Source organism: Podarcis liolepis (genome assembly GCF_965112155.1).
Source record: "Podarcis liolepis genome assembly, chromosome: 7".
Classification (NCBI taxonomy): domain Eukaryota; kingdom Metazoa; phylum Chordata; class Lepidosauria; order Squamata; family Lacertidae; genus Podarcis; species Podarcis liolepis.
Genome location: NC_139561.1, coordinates 39,366,844 through 39,381,757, shown reverse-complemented (window position 1 = coordinate 39,381,757; position 14,914 = coordinate 39,366,844). Strand labels below are relative to the sequence as shown.

The following is a 14,914-nucleotide window of genomic DNA, read 5'->3' as shown; positions in this document are numbered from 1 at the left end:
AGACCAGCATTCTTTTTCCACTGGGGCCAACCAAATTCCTATGAGAAGCCCAAATCAGGGCATGAATGCTGTAGCCGTCTCCTGCAGATGAACCTCAGCAGGTATGTGCTGTGTGAATAAGTCCTTCCATTTGTCTGCCCTGAATATCCCACCATTCAGCTTCATTGAATGGCTCAGGTTCCAGTATAACGGGGGGGGAGGGGCAAATCTACATCCTAATTAAAAGCACATCTCATGAAAATTCGCCAGAAATTTAGTGAAGATTTCTCCTGATCATCATACTTTTTGTGTGCAGTTTTGACTAATGTGCATATTTTGCCAGCTGTTTTCCCTAACATAATGCGTTTCTGTATGTTGTTTTCAGTTGCTGATTTTTATGCACATTTCACCTCTGACATATGCATTTTGGTAAACGCTGTTTGATTGGAAAACTAAACTGAAAAATTCTAAGAAGTGCAAATTTCGAGAGACAGCTGTGTTTCAGTTCTCATACAGTTTTGAAAAGTGCATATTAAGGAGGTTCACTATTAAATGCAAGCTGAATTGAATTTCTCCTCCACCCCTAGCTCTGGAATGTATGACATCAGGCTGCAGCTCATGGGATCAGTGTGATTGCCTATTGAGCAAAAGTCTCCATTCCCATATACTAGAATATGCACATGAAAGGCATGTTATGGCCTTTCTCCTTGACATCTAGTTTTAATAGGCTGTTCTTTCATATGCATTTTATGTTATATACAAATCAATATAATATTGTGAGCCTCCTATCAGCCTTATGCAAAAGTCCAGTCCAAGCGGAGGTGTTTCTTTTTTCTTTGACGTCTTCATCTGCTGTCTATCAGACAGAGACCAAAACATCAGGTCAAAGACTCCCTTTATTTACACGCTCAGTTCAGCTTTTTGAGATTAGTTGCAATTCAACATCAGAGAACAGAGCTTTGCCCTCTGATGCTTTCTGTATGTCAAATAGCCAAAGGACATAAACACAGACCAGTGGAGTAAAGGAGACACAGAGAGATTAATTTCCCCCCTCTTTCCCACTGTGTAGACGATCATAACACTGCCAGCCAGCCAGATGTCTCTCCTCCTTCTCCTGCAAATGAAAATGAATGCGTTTAGATAACCTGGGCTTGAAAAGCTTGCTGAAGCTGTATTTATTATAACAGCTCTTTAGAGAGTTTACTAAACACAGCAGGGCAACCTGGGGGAAAATGGCTTTTTAATCACACATGCGCCTGCCAAGAGGTAAGAGCGAGGAAGCTTCTGACTGACTACTACCTTGAAGGCTGGGAGCACGGCGTTAATTATGCCCTCAATTACACTGTTCCCATCATGTTATATAAATGCATGTGATTGCAGGGCAGCTCAAGCTCTGCTAGGACAGTGTTCCTTGGGGAGAGGGTTGGATAGTTAAACCACAGTCAGTCCCTCTTCCCAAGAATCTCTGGGGATTGTAGCAAGCTGCAAGCAGAGTAGGGCTCTCCTGACAACTCTCAGCACCCTTAACAAACTATGGCCCCTAGGCATATTTGGAGGAAGCCATGGCTGTTAAAGTGGAATTATAGTGCTTTGAATGTAATGTGCCTAAGACTGGATCCTTCTTTCTTTCTTTCTTTCGAGTAGGGAACCTAGTACCATCAACAAGTTGTTGCATGACAATTCCCTTCAGTCCCAATGGTCAGAGATAGAAAGTTATAGAATCATAGAGTCTGAAGGGAGCCCGAGGATCATCTTGTCCCACCTCCTGCAATTCATGGGAGCAAAGATCCAACAACATCTGGAGGATTGCCCCTCCCTATCCCTGTTTAAAAAGGTTTGCATCAGTGAAGGTGCTCCGTAGCCTAGTCTGAGCCACAAGACCCTTCCACGCCTTTTTGCTAAATTTCTTCTCTTCATTGCTCTCCTCAAAATTATCTCCCATTCTGTTGAAACAGGAGGTCCGGAACTGAGAACACTCCACATTATTGCCGTCATGGAATGAAGTCCACCCCCACACCACCACCCTTCCTTTTTTCTCTGGTCATAGCCAGGTGTCTTCTTAAATGGTTTTCTTGTGAACTTTCCTCCCTTTGTTCTTACCATTCCTTTCCCTCATCAAACGCCTCTCCTTGGTCACACACATTCTCATCTTTCAGTTCTTCTGCCAAAGACCTCCTAAGTGCTTTGGCAACTCCAAAAGCGCAATGAGGACACGATCATCCAAACAAGATGATGCGGGTTGTTGCATGCTCCCTCACCCCTTTCCCCATCTGCATTAAAAGGCCTGTAACCAGGTTCATGGAAGTAATTCTTCATGCACCATATCATTTCAAACTGTCCCTATAAAAAGCTCGACGTTAATCAACACCTTCCATAGAGATTGCATTTCTTCTTCATCTCTTTGACTCACTTGTTAACCCTCCAGATTCTTTCCTCTTTGATTCAGCTGTCTCCTCTTCAGTATAATAGACAACATAGCTTCAGTCCTCTCAAAGTTGAAACAAGGTCAACATTTGTTGTGTGGAATTCATCCTATGCCTTCTGCTTTGCTGCTTATAAACGGGCCTCTACTCTCCCTGCATAAGTTTAAAGGCTGGGATGTGACTGAGGTTACGGCATAGCTGTTGGAGTTTGCTGATCAAAGAATATGACATTAACAACATCCCTATCTTCTTTGGACTCAGAAGTTATTTACTCCTCCTGAACTCGGATTTACTGGCCTTTTGGAATAGCTTCCTTTTGGTTGCAGTTCATGTCATTGACTCTCTGCAATTAGCCAGACTATGTTCATTTCTTAGAACTATTTCTTTCCTAATTACTACCATTCTTCCTTCTCTTGCTCATATCCCCTTCCCTTTGGAAGTTCTACACACAAAGGGCCCCAGGTTCAATTCCTGATGTATCCAGGTCAGACTGGGAAAACCTCCTGCCTGAAACCTTGGAGAACTGCTGCCTGCCAGTGCTGCCCAGTGCTGAGCTTGATGGACCAATGGTTTGACTCAGTATAGGCAGCTTCCTATGATCCTATTCAAATTTACTGCTGCACATAGCTCAGTGGTAGAGCACACATTTTGTATTCTAAAGGTCTCAGGTTCAAGCCCCGGTATTGCCAGATAGCGCTGGGAGAGACCCCTGCCTAAAATCCTGAAAGGCCACTCCTTATCATATAGACAATAAAGGTAAAGGGACCCCTGACCATTAGGTCCAGCCATGGCCGACTCCTGGGTTCCGGCGCTCATCTCGCTTTATTGGCCAAGGGAGCCAATAAGTACAGCTTCTGAGTCATGTGGCCAGCATAGAATCATAGAATCATAGAGTTGGAATAGACCACAAGGGCCATCAAGTCCAACCCCCTGCCAAGCTTCTGACTAAGCCACTTCTGGCGAACCAGAGCAGCGCACGGAAACACTATTTACCTTCCCACCGGAGCGGTACCTATTTATCTACTTGCACTTTGATGTGCTTTCGAACTGCTAGGTTGACAGGAGCAGGGACTAAGCAACGGGAGCTCACCCCGTTGCGGGGATTCGAACTGCCAGCCTTCTGATTGGCAAGTCCTAGGCTCTGTGGTTTAACCCACAGCACCACCCACGTCCCTATCATATAGACAATACACTGATCTAAATGGACCAGCTGTATGACTCAGTGAATAAGACATCTTCCTATGTTCCTGTGTTCAATGGAGTTTAAAAGATGTCTAGTAGAATAGACCAGTGGTCTGGCTGGGTAGAAGGCAGCTCCCTACATTAGACCAGGGTCATGACTCAGTGGTGGAGCATCTTCTATGCCTGCAGAGTTCAATTTCCAGGTAGGTCTGCTGCCTAAAACTCTGCAGAGTTGCTACCAGTCAATGCAGACAGATATATGATCAGCTATAGAAGGTAGAAGGCTGATTCCCCCCTGTGGATCAGTATGAGGGAAGACTTTCAAGTCAACTGTTTCAGGAAGCTAAGAGATGATTTTTGTTGTTGACACATTGCTCTGTAAAACATAATTTATTATGGCTGTAGGGAATGTTAAAATTGATCATTGGTTAAATCTGGCATGGCTCTGCCGACCTACTATCTTCAGAGTTGATCTCTCTCTCTCTCTCTCTCTCTCTCTCACACACACACACACACACACACACCAGCCATCCCCTTCTTTCAATGCCCAGTTGCCTTACTGACCAGCAGAAAACTCTGTTTAGCTGAAAGGCGCACTTGACATTTTAGCACCAGCCAAAGGAAGTTTTTCTGAAATGTTTTGATGGCAGCTTAAGCTATATCTGTGTCAGTTTATGTGGGGAAGGAATGACTGCATGTAAGAGTTTTTACAAAGAATGATTCCAAATAAGAATTTGTTATTACATGGATAAACTGTGGTGTTTACAAATTGAGTGGATATTCTTATATGTTTGACTGTCATTTTGGGCAACAAAGGGATTTTAAGGAGGGGCAAAATGTGCACATGTTTCCTTCTAGTTTCCTTCTAGTTCTCTGGCATTATTTTCCCTCTTCCCTGCTTTAGTTCCATTTTCCTGGGCTGGCTTCCTCCTGAAAAAGAGGCACATGGGAGAACCCAGATACCATGGACAACTTTAGGGGTTAGACTAGATGACCCTAGGGATCCCTTCCAACTCTCCAATTCTATGATTCTAACATTAGGAACTTGGTGCTGTTATGGTGCTGCATTGCAGATGTTGCTGCATGATGCCTTTCTCTTTTTGGAGAACTCCTCGAAAATCATAAAAGGAAGTGACTTTTTTGTCATTGCAAAATGGAAAAATGTGCCCATTTCAGCAGAACCCTAACTAGATTTGCTAATTAACATTGTAAATAATGGTACTTTTTTAAAAAAAAACCCTCATACTAACAGATGTTGGGAAAGGTTTTGTAGAATTAAGGGACTTTGCTTACAACAATTGAGCTGAATTAGGGTTTTAGAGAGGACAAACCTTCGCTGTGATTTGCTACTTGACAGCATTCCAAATGTATGAAACCTTACCAGAGCTTAGTCCCTCCCCCCCCCCCCGAGTTCCTGGGACTTACTCCCAAATAAGCACACACAGGAACTGCAGCAAATTGCTTAAATCTCATTGGATTCAGTGACTTCAAGATGGCAGTCATTTGGCCATCCTTTCATAGAGCACCATCCTTTTGATGATCCCACAGAACATGAGTCATATTTGAACAGCTTATCAGCTTTAAGTGGGATGGCAAGCAAGTAGTGTGAACATCAAGCATTGCAGTGGCTGTTGTTGTCAAATGTATCCATGCGCTGTCTGCTTCTGTCTTATATTTGTGGTTGATCTTCAGGTGTGGACAGATTCAGTGAAGACATCCAGCAAATGATGGGCTTCAAACCAGGCCTCTACTGGAGACTTTGTTGGAAATTTGTGAGCCCTGCTTTTTTATTGGTAAGCCTTTCAGATGCTTTAATAGGAATTATAGAGCATGTGAATCTATGGCAGGCATAGCCAAAGCAGTGCCTTTCCACATGATGTTGGGCTTCAACTCCCATCAGCCTTATCTGACATGACCAATGGTGACAGAAGCTATAGTCCAGAAGCAACATATGAAGGGAACCACATTGACTACTCCTGTGACATGGTTTGCTCCCCTGCCTCTTCTGGTATAGATCAAAGATGTGGGTCCTGGCCCAGACATGTTCATGTGTAAGAAACCTACAATCAGGTAGAGTGGGGATGAGCATGCTAGCTCAGCCTCAGTGCCTTCCATGAACTGAAGGATGACCATATAAAATGAGGAGCCTTTTCTGTTCATACAGACTTCCTGTGTGGTGTAGTACCCTAGAAAATACCATATTTTTCCATGTATAAGACTAGGAACGTAAAGCACCATAGAAAAAATATAAAATAACCATTAATATTAATCATAGAATTGTAAAGTTGGAAGGCACACCCAGTGGCGTAGCGTGGGGGGTGCAGGGGGGGCCGGCCACACCAGGCGCAGCATCTGGGGGTTAGGGTTAGGGGGCGCAAATCCACGGGTTAGGGGGCGCAAATTACTTGCCTTGCCCCGGGTGCTGACAACCCACGCTACGCCACTGGGCACACCAAGAGTCATCTAGAGCAACCCTCTGTGATACAGGAATCACAGCTAATAACTGGCTAATTAAGAAAGTTTAAGCAGCTGCAAAGGCCAGACAGCATAAAAAATAGTGTTCAAAAGATGCCTGAAAGTCAAAAGCAAGATGCCTGCTGCATCTCTGCTGCAATATTATTTCAAAGCAAGGGACCAGCGATACTAAAAGCCCAACTTCTCATTGAAGCTAGTCAGGGCTCTGTAATATTGGAGACAGCTAACTGTGCTCCTCTGGATGATCTCAGTGATCAGGCTGGGATGTAAGAGCTCAGGCATCCTGGACCCAAGCTGTTTAGGGCTTTGTATAGTAATACAAGAGCTCTGATCCCTCCCTGGTAGCATCAAACAGACAGTGCAGATGTTTTAGCAGAGAGGGGGGTCACATGCTGTCGGTTGCCTGCACCCGCCAGCCATCTGCAATAGCAAAAACCTTCTTCTGCGTTTGAATCTCCCTTGACCTTGGACACCTTCAACTTGAAATTGCTCTGCACAGTTCTACTGAGAGGAGTGGGGCTTCAGAACAGCACGTGTTAATGGATTTTGTACAAGAAATAGATTGTTCCATAGGTGCAGGAACATGAAGATTAATGGGAAAGAGTGATCAGTAACTGGACTGTTGTTGAATGGAAGTTTCACAGTTTTGTTTGTGGGTCTGGTTTTGTTGTTTTATTTTCAATCTTCAGCTGCTGCAAAGGTGCTGGTGGTGGGAAATAGAATCTGAAAATGAGATATTTGTTTATTAATTTTAAAAGGGGGAAAAACAGTAAGCCGTTTGGCGTCATTTAAAATTTTTAACACATGGAAGATGTTTCTGCTTGGAACACTCACAACCCACTTTTGTTAACATTTCCCTTTTTAATTTCCCACTCAAAATCTGAAGATCCCCCACTCCACTACTTCTAATCATGGGACTCTGTAAGACCATTAAGTGCATCTTTTTCAAATGAAATATAAATAAATAACAGATGTGTCCTACCTTTTTGGGCTCTTTGCTCTCAGAAGATTTGAAGAAGATGAAAACACACATACTATCTAATTGCAGTGATGAGCAGCAGATGGTTTCTTTTTTCTTTTTAATTGGAAACAAAAAAAAAAGCAGATCAACCCAAAACTTCTTTATTTTTTTATTCCAGATGTCAAGTGAAGTGAGTGTGAATGTAGTAAATATATATATTAAGGATAAATGTGCTTTCAAATGCTAGTGGTGGGAGAATTGCAACCTGATGTGAAAAAAGGGTGGGGGAGGGAGACTGGAAAAGTGAGGGAAACTGAAATTGAGAAATTTGTCTATTTCTAGTCCATAGTAGCTTCCTGGAAGCAAATCTCTTGCTTTAGTGTAAAGATGGAGTTGGGTAAGTTTAGGCTGGAGAAGAGAAGCCTGAGAGGTAATATGAAAACCATCTTCAAATATCTGAAGGGCTGTCACATGAAAGATGGAACAAGCTTGTTTTCTGCTGCTCCAGGTTTGCATTTATTGGTACAGGAAGTATTGGTTTAAAGTGGAGAGATCTTTCCTATTCTAATTAATTCAAGAAGGTTCTAGAAGCTTCTCTGTATGAGACAAGCTGGTGCAAGCTGGAAGTTTCTAGCTAATAATCAAGCTTCTATCCTGTCTGGAAACAAGCAGAAGGTTCCTGATGTTTGGGTTATTCCTTCAGAGAAGCTGAACAGCTGGTTCAAACTGGTTTTGTTATCTATTTCTGTCCAGGTCATGAACAGAAGGAGCCTAGGTTTCACTAATAATAGGCCAGAAGGAGCCTAGGTTTCACTTTCTGTCTCTCTTTCCTTCTGGTGTGGTGGTCTGTATATAGTGTTAAGGTTTTAGTCTTATTTTAAGTTTAAGTTAAGTCTGCTGCAACCTGATTTCTTATGGACTGTGATAATCCTGAAGACTTGGATTTGTGACCGTTATGCTCATTTGCCTTCAGTAGTAAAAACTCTGCTGGATGAAGTTGATTGCCTATGGTTTATTTTTTGGGAACCCTGCACCGTGCTTAATTTTTTACTCTGCTAACTATACGTTGGAGTCTGCTCTGGATCAATATGGAGCAGAATCATGACAAGAACCTGAACCAATGGGTTCAAATGACAGGAAAGAAGATTCCAGCTAAACATTAGGAAGAACTATCTGGTGGTAAAAGCTGTTCAACAGTGGAATGGACCACCTCAGAAAGTGGTGTCACTGGAGGTTTTTAAACAGAGGTTGGATGGCCATCTGTCAGGGACTCTTTAGCTGTGACTTCTGCTTTGCAGTGTGTTGGAGTAGGTGAGGATACCTTCCAACATTATGATTCTATTGTTCAGCATCCAGCTTTTACTGGGTTGTGGCAGTGGTGTTTTTGTTTGCTTGCTTGTTTTCCGTTCCAAAGATGGCATGCTACCAGCAAAGACTATAAACTCACGCTGAAGCCTCTTCTCTGACATCTAATGCCTTTAACTTGATGTTTGAGCGGCAAGCCTAATAGCTAACATTATAGGCAAATCAAAACCCTTTCGGGCTTTTCTTCTGTGACAAGATTTAACTTGACACTCAATATTAAACAATGAGGTGCATCGGGTCTTGTCCCCTTTCTGAGGTTGCCATTTGCACTCGTGCTGTTAAGTTTGATAGCTGAGAATGCCACAGTCGACAAGCGCATGGTGAGGCTAGACAGCAGAAGCAATTGGAATTTTGGGATGAGAGAAGACACTGAGTTTTTGGATTGTGATACAGACAAATAGGTTCCCACTACAAAATTGGTGTGCCTAGGCCAGGGGACATTCAAAGCTCTTCCTTCTCAGGTAGAAGACTGTTTGGGGCAAGTCAATGGGTAGGCACCTTCGCACATCAATATGGTGTAGTGGTTAGAGTGTCAGACCAACAGCTTGGGGACCAGGGTTCAAATCTCTGCTCAGCCATGAAGTTCACTGGATCCCCTTGGGCCAGTCACTGCCTCCTCTCAGCCTAATCTACCACACAGAGTGGTTGTGAGGATAAAATGGGGAAGAGAACCATTTACAGTACACCACCTTGAGTGCTGGTGGGGGGAGGTATATGGATGTATTAAATTTATAAAATAAAGATCTGTACACCCCTTTGTCCACCCTCCCTTTCCAGCAACTTTGTTCCACTCCTCCCCTTCACTGGGTTTGACACTGGTCTTTTCTTACATATTTCACTTTCCCGTCCTTAAAATCGAGCATGTGTATATACTGTTCCTCTGTAGACGAGGTAAAGCCCAGCTGTGAGTCAATTGTAAAGCCAATTCTCTAAGGTGATTCTATCATATTACTTTTCAAGTGGAAGCATTTATAGGAAGTTTGACAAGCCGTTTGGTGACTAACGTAAGTGCCGAGAATTATTGTGTGGTCACTAATATGATTGCAGATAAATATTGTATGTTTATTTTAAGCTAAACCAGTCATCTTCAAATTACAAAATAAGCTTCAGATTTCTACAGCAGCCTTTGCTAACTTCGTGTCCACAGATCTTCTTGGATGACAACTCTCATCCTCATCATCCAGCAAGGCCAATGGACAAGTGAGGACAGGAGTTGTCATCCAATAAGATCTGGGAATCCAAGGTTGGGGAAAGATCCGGAGGATGGAGGTAACCATAAAGACCACCTCCTTCCCTGCAGACGCTCCTGGGTGTTGAAAATGGCAGAGAAGGCCCTCTTGGTTGTTCCATTGCCCTCAGAAGCATGGGTGGCAGCGGCCTGGAAGAGGGCATTCTCTGTGGAAGCCCCTAGGTTGTTGGACTTGCTCCCCACAGAGGTGTGTCTGACACCTTCATTACACAGCTTTCATCATATACTGAAGATACACCACTTTAGCCTGGCTTTTGATACTTGAGAGATAAATATCTTAGGACCCACTTTATTTCTGTGATTGCAAATCGTTCTAAAATGTTTTTAACGTTGTGCTTTAATTGTTGTAAGCTGCCCTGGGACCTTAGGATCAAGAGTGGCTTCTTCTTGTTGTTGTTGTTATTCTGAGGAGACACCTGAAGAGTCTCCTTTGTTTCATCTTGGAATAAACATATGGTTCAAAGGAAATTGATTATAACTTTCTCCTCTTATTTCCCACAGTTTGTGGTAATAGCCAGCATTGTCACTTTTAAACCTCTGACCTACGATGAATATGTCTTCCCACCCTGGGCCAACTCTGTCGGATGGGGAATAGCATTGTCATCAATGATCCTTGTGCCTGCGTATGCCCTCTATAAATTATTGAAGGCGCGAGGGACCTTTAAACAAGTGAGTGGCCAAGCAGTGAAATGTCATGGAAATGTTCTTTGTGAAATGAAAATCGCCAGTATTAAGCTAAGAGTTTGCTTTCTTTAATTCCACAAACACTTTTGCAGATAGGTGACCTTTCGGAAGCAGCTTTTAAGTAATTTGCCATTTCAAGAAGGGATTTAGGACTCTTTTTCTACTTCCTGTTCTGGAAGTTTGGAAGCTAAAGCACCCCAGGACCTGACCTATTAAAGGACAAACTAGGCATGAGAGCCGCCATCTCGTTTTCTAGCACGATGATAGCCAATTGGTGCCCTGCAGGTGCTGTTGGACTCCATTTCCCATCAGCCCCAGTCAATGTAGCCAATAGTCAAGGATGATGTGAGTTGTAGTCTAGAGGGCACCCTGTTGGCTCTGCTATCAACTTGTTCTTAACTTCAAAACATCTGCAGAGATTAGATTAAGGAGTGGAATTGGTTGAACATTTCTTTTATGCTATTTCTATGATTTGAAATTCGCTCCTTGAATGTGCCGGGACTAATAGAAGCTTCAGACTGGGAGGGATGTGATTTCCATCAGAAAAAAAAAGTGTTGGGGAGAACCATTAACACCCACCCCACCCATCCCCAAGTGCATCCCTGAGTATCTATTTTGGCATTAAGTGGTATATCAGTGAATAAAACATGATAATAATGTATAGAAGCAAAATATAATGGGAAAGCTTTTAAGATACACTTCCTTGCCTTGGATGTGAAAATAAATTCTATTACAGAAAATGAGTTACAGGAAATTCTTCCACAAACCAGATGTGAAAATAAATGGGGGAAACCCTTCTCTGCAGTTTTTTCACACTGAAGTTGTTAATGGAGGCGAATCACTTGCAAAGTAATGGGAATGTGGCTTGAGCAAAAGAGGTCAAGACAGAGGTCAAGGCTGGGACAGACGCGGTGACAGTGACACTCCTTTTCCAAATTTAAATCCCAACTGCTATTTCAAAATTCTCTCTGTAGACCAGTGGTGGCAAAGGGTTCTAGTTGAGTGCTAGAGCATCTGCCTTGCATGCTGGCCCCTCCAGGTTCAATCCCCCAGGTAAGGATGGAGGGAAGCCCTGTCTGAAACCCTGCAGAGCCACTGGCAGTCAGTGTTAACAATTCTGAGCTAGATGGACCAACTGTCTGACTCAGTATAAAGCAGCTTTCTATGTTCCTAACCTGTGGCTCTTCTGACATTGTTGGACTACAACTCCCATCACCCTGACCTGACCATGCTGGCAAAGTCTGATGAGAGTTGCAGTCCAACAACATGGGGGGGGGCGGCACAGGTTAACCAGCACTGGTATAAGGATACAGAACCCAAAATTTATCATATTTGGTTTAACTATACTTTCAAAAAGAGAGCCTTGGTTTCTATGGTGAAAAAATGTCTCCCATTATTCTGCATTGCAATTGCACTGTGCTCGCTTCCCAATTACCATCCCTAAACTGTGCAGAATTAAGTTTTGTGATCATATTAATTTTCCTGTCACTGCCATGGGAAAGCCTTCTCGGTGCTGTCATGTTCACTTTAGATGCGCTTTCAGCCTTTCAGTAAGAAAGCATGAAGGCACAATTTTCCCTCTCTTGCTTTTCACTTCCCAGCATCTTCTATTGCAAAGCTGGTTCAAAGCAGGTTATGTTATTTGCCACTAAGCTTTCTGTGTCCCACTCCTGCCTTTTGTTTAAGGTGCTGTGGTGTCACAGAATCCTCACATGCAGCCAAAGATGTCTGTGTAACTTGTGATGTGTTTATTCCCGCACTAACTAAGGTGTGTTTTTATTGCTAAAAATAAAAATAGAAGAGCTTTATTCTGTCATCAATATGCAAGTATAATTTTCCTTAAAGTGATTCTTCTCCTCTGCCTGTGCTCCTTTGTAGAGACTAGCATATTGCATCACACCTGAGAATGAACACCATCTTGTAGCAGAAGGGAATGTGCGGCAGTATAAGGTTTGTATTCTTCTCTGAACTTTATTCATTTATTTATTTATAAATGTCCATTCCTTGAAAAGATGTAGAGTGGTACCTCGGGTTACATACGCTTCAGGTTACATACGCTTCAGGTTACACACTCCACTAACCCAGAAATAGTGCTTCAGGATAAGAACAGAAATCGGGCTCCAGCGGTGCGGCAGCAGAAGGAGGCCCCGTTAGCTAAAGTGGTGCTTCAGGTTAAGAACAGTTTCAGGTTAAGAATGGACCTCCAGAACGAATTAAGTACTTAACCTGAGGTATCACTGTAGAGGGTAATAATGTACATCAAACAGGAATATATGAATCACAAACGTGTATATGTGTACAGGTAGACAGATGGGTTTAAGAATATATATACACACGCCAAACTGATATTTTGATTCTGAGCCATTGTATAAAAGTTTTATTAGAAAGAAAGCCCCTTGGATTTATGTAGAGCAGGGTAGCCAATGTGGTCGCTTCCAGCTGTTGGAGGACTACAACTCCCATCATCCCTATCATAGGCCATGCTTCCTGGGACTAATGGGAGTAGGTGTCCCACAACATTTGGACATCCTGATATAGTGGGATCTATGTCATTCTTGCAAAGGGCAGTTCGGACCTTTTTGCTGAGAAGCTTTCCAAACCCCAAGAAATTTGTAGTTCAGAGGCTGTACTTACTGATTTTATATTTATTGCTCATTAGCCTTCTCTTCAGGTTTTAGCCCCGTGAAGTGGGCAGGGGAGGGAGGTCTTCATTATTGTTTTTGCTAGAATTTAGCAATACAATTAACAACATCACCATAGTATTCAGACAAATCTTTTCTTCTTCTTTTTCCCCTTGCAGTTCCAGCATTGGCTATCTATATGATGATTAAGAAAAGGAAAGTACCTTATAAAGAGAAATTGGGAATACCTGTGAAGTCAGTGACAAAGCTCTCAATCATGCTTGGTCTTGGCAGGCTGGCACACTCCGAAGAGTATCTCCAGCTTTCTTTGGGCAAAGATTTATCATTCACACCCTGTCACACAATCATTCAGTTTGTCAAATGAACTTCCCAGACCATTCATTGGTTTTTGTTTAAGGTTTACAGGGTGGGTGGGGATTAACATATAAGTTCTCAGTGTGCTGATCTTGATCCTGACCAAAGGAGTCATCTTTGCTAATGACTGAAGCAAAAATTGGGGAGGGGGAGGGAGATAAAAATCAGTGTTCAGCTAAAGGTTGTCTTATCTGGGGGCAGAAATGTCAACAACATATTTCAAATGCTTGTTTCAAAGGGAGAAAATAGGAAGGTGCCTTATACCAAGTCAGATCATTGATCCATCTAACTCAATAGGGTTTCAGTTAGGAGATATTCCCAACCCTACCTGGAGACTCCATGGATTGAACCTGGGACCTTTGCATGCAAAGCAGGGGCTCTGCCCCTGAGACACAGCCTTCTCCCTTTAAAGTATGTCTGGCATTGGTCTGACTAGACAAAATTCTAGTCTCTGAAACAGGTATGTCCATCTGCAAATCAACAGATCCTCCCCCCGATTGTGAAATCATAGACCCCAGTCCCACTGTCAAATTGCTCTTAGCATCAAGATGTCTCCCCCTCCCATGTTCGGTCAAGTGGGTGACTTGCTTAGGTAGTACTTTGGAACACTCCCTTGTCATTTCTGGTGCGATACTTTTCTAAACAAAGGTGGTTGTCTTAGTTGCACATATCTGCCTTTCCTGGAAAGTGGCCAGAGTTGGAATTAGGTTCCAAGCTCTTGAGGCCAAATTGCAGAGAATGTGTGTGTGTGTGTGTGTCACTGGGCAAAATCATTCCCTAGTAGTTCCTGTGTTTTCTACACAAGTGGAAGTGGAGGACCAGAGAGAGAGAGAGAGAAGTAGTCAAATATTCTTGCTATGCTTTGTTTATACTTTGTGCTTTAAACACACACACACACACACACACCAAATTCATTATGCTCACACACACATAAAATAAAAGGCACCACCAGCTGGCTGCATATCAGATGTGGATATGGTGGCTCCTCTGAATGGGTTGACCTATTCCTATTCCACAAACCATCTGGGCAGTCCTTTATAACTGAAACACATAGGTGCTCCTTGCTGATATACCATGATCTATCTAAATTCTAATGATCTTCTGCAGAAGCTAGAAAGACAAAATTTGGTTAGTAATTTTTTTGGGAGGGGTGATAATCTAAAACACCAGTTTTTAAAAATTGATAAATTCAATAGCTTTTAGGGGTTTTAGTGCATATCGCAGAGGGAGCCCCCCAAAACCTGGTGGCTAGAATGTTGGGTTTGATGAACAAGGTAATCCCAAGGTCATTTGGACAAATCATTGGCTGAGTTGGTAAAGCTGTGCATGGGCTCTACCAATTTAGGCTTTTGTTTGGGGGTTGACATGATGTAATGTTCCACCATACCACCCCCAGCCAAATTTCTAAACAAAGTGCTTATCAACCTTTTTCAGCCCAAGAACTACATTCTCCAGGAACCACACTCCACGGGCAGGCAGCAACCCGAGGATAGAATGAGTGGAGCAATGCAATTGGCTCTTACCTTTAACACAGTAGGCTACAGTCAAGCTACGTATATATTATTTTCAGAAAGGCAGCCAGCCCCTCACAACACACATT

The 14,914-nt window shown here is 42.9% G+C and overlaps 1 protein-coding gene across 1 annotated transcript in view; it reads left to right on the top strand.

Moving 5' to 3' along the window:
• Positions 1–13,339, top strand: part of SLC6A2 (solute carrier family 6 member 2) — a 55,798-nt gene extending 42,459 nt beyond the window's left edge. Inside the window, exons 12-15 of the mRNA XM_083513654.1 lie at positions 5,277–5,377; positions 10,136–10,303; positions 12,197–12,268; positions 13,119–13,339. Coding sequence (XP_083369780.1) covers positions 5,277–5,377; positions 10,136–10,303; positions 12,197–12,268; positions 13,119–13,142 — 365 coding nt within the window. The 3' untranslated portion in view covers positions 13,143–13,339. The remainder of the gene's footprint in view (positions 1–5,276; positions 5,378–10,135; positions 10,304–12,196; positions 12,269–13,118) is intronic.
• Positions 13,340–14,914: the final 1,575 nt, after the last annotated feature.